The 4,739-nt window shown below is 37.0% G+C and overlaps 1 protein-coding gene across 1 annotated transcript; it reads right to left on the bottom strand.

Annotated features, from left to right (window-relative positions):
* Positions 1–762: 762 nt before the first annotated feature.
* Positions 763–2,885, bottom strand: LOC106319761 (F-box protein SKIP14-like). The gene is made up of 2 exons (XM_013758154.1): positions 1,436–2,885; positions 763–1,353 (listed from the first exon to the last, which is right to left on the bottom strand). Exons 1-2 carry the CDS (start codon positions 2,285–2,287, stop codon positions 886–888), a joined length of 1,320 nt encoding a protein of 439 aa, XP_013613608.1. The 5' UTR covers positions 2,288–2,885; the 3' UTR covers positions 763–885.
* Positions 2,886–4,739: the final 1,854 nt, after the last annotated feature.

Raw genomic sequence — 4,739 nt, forward strand, 5'->3', positions numbered from 1 at the left:
AGGGGAGTGTTATAAATCATTATGTGGATGGCCTATAACCAATGACCATGTCTAGGCCCAGCCGTGGCCTTGTCCAAGAGGAGAGAGAGTCGGCGTCCAAGAGGAGAGAGAATCGGCTATGTCTTGGCCGACTTTAGATCTTAGGACGTTTTCCATTTATCTGTTTTAGATCTTTTCCTATTTCATGTTGTATTAGGTTTTGGATAATTTTCTTTTTGCTATACTTTGTAATCCTTATATAAGGAACCTCTGTTACTCATTAATAATATACAGAAACAATTCCCAATCCTTTTACAACAATTTTTATTTTATTTTTTACAGCATTGGCGCGTGGCATCAACGTGCTGATATGAGGGCGCGTAAACCATAGCTACTAGGCTTGGTATTTGACCCGACCCGAATCTGTCGAACCGAAATTCTTGGTTTTGATTCAGATACAATTATGAGTTACTGTTTAATTGGCAATCGATTATCAATTGGGTTCGGTAATCAATTTTCATTTTAGAAAAAAAAGTCTTACCGGTCATATCAATCATAACCAAATTTAAGCTAAATCAAAATCTAATCAAAACCAAAATTTTCAATTAAAACAAAATTTTCATACCAAACCGAAATAACCAGATATCAAAACCAAGCCGAATTTTTATTTGAATAATTCCACAAAATTTTGTGCGAACCGAACCGAACTAAACAAACCATTTAAACCAAACCTACATGCCTAATTGCAGCTCTTAACTCAAATCACATATTTACTGGATTGCATACAGAGAATAATCCAAAGCTCATCTTTCATAAATTTATTTATTTTATAAATGTCTAAAGCCAAAACAAATCTTTATGATAATTATTATTCCTTCATCAAAAGATGAAAGGGAAACTTATTCATCACACGAGAGGGAACTTAAGGAGCTTCGAGCAACCAGAGCACAAAAACTCCAAACAAAACGTCTCCTCGTATACGCCATTGATGCACCGACCGCACTGAACACACCTCTGTACGCAAAGAGAACAAGCACGACACTCCTCCTTCCCTTTACAATCTTCCGCTGGACAGTCATAGACAATCCTCCAGTTCTGACATTTCCGACACATCTCAATATCCAGCGCCCGGACAACATCGTCGCAGGAGGCGAATGTGTATCCTCTATGGTAATAACGCGGCTTTTGGATAGTCTGTTCCACATTGTTGCCTATGTCCAACAAATCAAGCAGCTCATCATAGTGATCTTTAGTAACTCCATAGAGGCCACCAGTCTCTAAATGTTTCACTTTAAGCTTCCCCGAAGACTTCAGGTCCCTCAAGATGCTCACAAGGCCGTCGATACTGATCCTTGTGCATCCAGGTACGCCAAGCTGCCAACAACAGAAAAAAAAAACAATATTAGTTTTGAGTAATCAATATAAACTTGACAAAACAAATGAAGAGAAACCTCACCTTGACTACTTGTGGATTGCGTTCCAACACCTTCCTAAGACAATCCTCTGTAATTTTCGAGCAATCTACGAGTCTCAGACACTGCATAGTGCCATGAGCCCTCTCGGTTAACCGCAGAAGAGACTCATCATTGATCTTCTCATTCAACGGTTGAGAGATGTGGATGTGTTTCCACAGTAGCGAGTCATCACAGACAGTGGTATGCAGAGACTTGCAAACCATACTGACTGAAAGAAGATCCTTCACTCCCAAGTGGTAAAGACAAAAACCAAGCGCTGGATGAACGTTTGCATTCTCGCCTCCATCACTGCTTTCTCCAACACGACTCATTACCTTATCCACACTAGTAGGGGATACGAATGAACCAGCACAAGATCCATCACCATCAAAACCCTCTTCAAACCAGTGACTCTCAGGAAACTCCTGAAACCGCATTGCATTGTTCCAAATAAAACTCAACCCAGCAAAGAGCTGGTGGTCTCCATCACCAATCTCATCTCTCCCATATCGGCTATAATCAAACTCCAAATCCTCAAGCCACCCAGTAATGGCAGTGAAAGTATTGTTCATATCCATCCCAAACGGATCAGATGGCAGAACATCAACAATGTCGCCAGAAGCTGGACCTCCAGTGCTCATTCCATAGTCAAAGCAATCACCTTTCTCGTCACCGGAACACCAAGGCTGAGAGAAAACACCACCAGTGTTCCTTCCGTAATCAAAGGAGTCACCTTTCTCAAAAGACTGGGAGAAAACACCACCGTTCATCTCAGAAACTCCCTCAACAAGATACCCATCAGCTATCTTCATTGGTTTCTCAGAGACATGTCTGTGAGAAAAATTCAACGCCATTCCTATATAAGTCTTATCTAAAAGCTAAAATCCCCCTTTTTGTACAGAATCCCTAAAAAGCTAAGTCCTTTTTTTTTTTGTGTGGGTTAATCTATAGAAACGAAGCTCTTTGATGGCAACAACAAAAAAATACAAGTCGCCCTAACTTTCAGAGCTTCCGAAACTCTATAACTAAAAAAAGCTAGAAGAGACGTATCAACAACGAATTGGTTGACAAAAGAATGAATTGAATAAATTGATTTTCTGATTTTAACAGCTATCTAAACTAGGGTTTTCAGAGACCTCCTAAACTAAAAGATTGCTGATCGAATTGGATAAACTAATATAGAAACCCTTCAACGGAGAATCCTAACCGAACCGAACCCTCGCCGCGAGATCTCCTTTTCAATCGGAATGTAAACAACGCCAGCAAGTTTCTTCCTTTGAGGTGAAGCAACTTCGATTCAGGAGAGAAAGAGATAGATAGAGATAGAGAGAGAAGGAAGGAAGGAACGGGTTGGTCGTCGTCGACCGAGTCAAAGAGAGAGAAAACGATGGAGAGGAGAGGACGATAATATTTTGCGCGAGGAAATCTCCCAACTTTTTTGTTTGTTCTTGATCGAGGAGATTTCACGAGGGAGAAAAAAGTAATATATACTAATCGAGGAGGACAAATAATTAAAAAAAGGAAAGATATAAGATTAGGGTAACGGTGAGATCTTCAAACACTTTAGGGTGTTGGACACGTGTCGTTTTGTAGAGCTCTCTGCCATTCCGCTCGCTCGCTCTTCGATCTGTCGACGATTTCGGATTATCTGATTTTTTTCTAGATTTGTTGATGATAAATACACATTATTAACTATAAAACATGTTAATTAACGATTTAATTACGCAGCATACACCTTTTAATTTATTGCAACACACCTTTGATTTTTTTCCGTGATAATTACAGCTTTTGAGATGAAAATTGAAGATTCTTTCTTTTGTTAATGATGAAAAAATTCATTTAACATCATTATTAAAATAAAGATATGGTGTTGACAAAAGAAAATGGTAATCTCGTTGTAAATCAATGGTTGCTACTTGTTATTTATATCCTAATTAAAAACATTGTACAATAAATAATGGTAATCTAGTTGTAAATCAATGGTTTGAGACATGTTTCTTTCGTAAATAGAAAGTGGAATACTTCGGATTGTAATGTTTATTTGACTGTTAGATTGTAGGGGTTACTTCTTCTTCTCTTTCCCTGTTGTCGCTTAGTTCAATTTCCCACTATTTGTATCTGTGTAATTTCTGTCAAAAACTCTGAAAATTGGTATAAGATCTTAACATTTAAAAAAAAAAAAAAAGTGGAATATAAATAATTTGTTTGCTTTTAAACCCATACAACTTCACCAATAAGAGAATGTAGGTAGATAGATAGAGCACTAAGAACTATGTGATGTAGATATCTATCTTCAAAGCGAATAAAGGCTTGTTAAGATGTGGTGGCATCAAAGCAAAGCAAATATATCAGATAAAAGCGAATGTGTTCTTGATTTATTTATGGTAACAAACTACTTTTAAAATCATGTTTAAGTAAAAAAGGGGAATATATGCCGTATAAATATGAGTTTGTTCTAACAACACGTTAAGTTTGACGCAGACGGGTAAAGGAATGTTTCGTAGAAGAAGCTAAACTTCGAACCTTTATGAGAGTCCAAGATTCTTCTCCTCTTTGTGACATATTCGGAAATGAACAAAATATTAAGAATAATAATACTGTGAACATTTGACCCAAAAAAATTCTATGAAGAGGGCAGAACGATTAGTTTTGGAAGATATTTGCTGGGTCAATAGGTTATAGAATAATAGTATAATACTGAGTTAGACAAGTGTTTAAACAGCATGAGAGTAATCCGTCTAAGAGTCAGAATGGAATGGCAGGAGTGAGACAGGAGGTACACTGGGGTGGGAGACCTGCCTTTTTATTGCCATTCAACGTATGTTAACAACAAAGAATCAGTTCATTTATAAAAATAATAAAATATACATGAACTGGCAGTTCAATTTTACAAGCAATAATAATGATCTGCACTCTACAGTACTAACACCACACATTTGATGTGTTTCAAGCGAACTTTCTGCCTTTTATTTTTTATTTTAGGTATTTTAACATAATAATAAATAATATTTATGTACTGAATAAAATTATATATATGTGTAACTGTTGTAATTAGAGAGTTTAGAGACTGAATATTTCTCTGTGTATTATTAATGATCAATAGAGGTTCCTTATATATGAATTACAAAGTATAGAAAAAAATGAAATTATCCAAAACCTAATACAACATGAAATAGGAAAAGATCTAAAACAGAAAAGGAAAATGTCCTAAGACTAAGACGGTCTAAACCGACCGTCTCTCTCTCCTCGGAAGACCGCCTCTCTCTCTCCTCCTTTGGCCACGGCTTGGGTCTTGTCTTGGTCATT

The sequence above is a fragment of the Brassica oleracea genome, chromosome C2 (genome assembly GCF_000695525.1).
Source record: "Brassica oleracea var. oleracea cultivar TO1000 chromosome C2, BOL, whole genome shotgun sequence".
In the NCBI taxonomy this organism is placed as follows: domain Eukaryota; kingdom Viridiplantae; phylum Streptophyta; class Magnoliopsida; order Brassicales; family Brassicaceae; genus Brassica; species Brassica oleracea.

Bases quoted from the DNA above. Each gene is read 5' to 3' on its own strand.
- LOC106319761 (XM_013758154.1), bottom strand. From the start codon at position 2,287: ATGGCGTTGAATTTTTCTCACAGACATGTCTCTGAGAAACCAATGAAG. The intron at 1,354-1,435 runs GTGAGGTTTCTC...TGTTGTTGGCAG, and splicing joins GCAATCCACAAGTAGTCAAG to CTTGGCGTACCTGGATGCAC.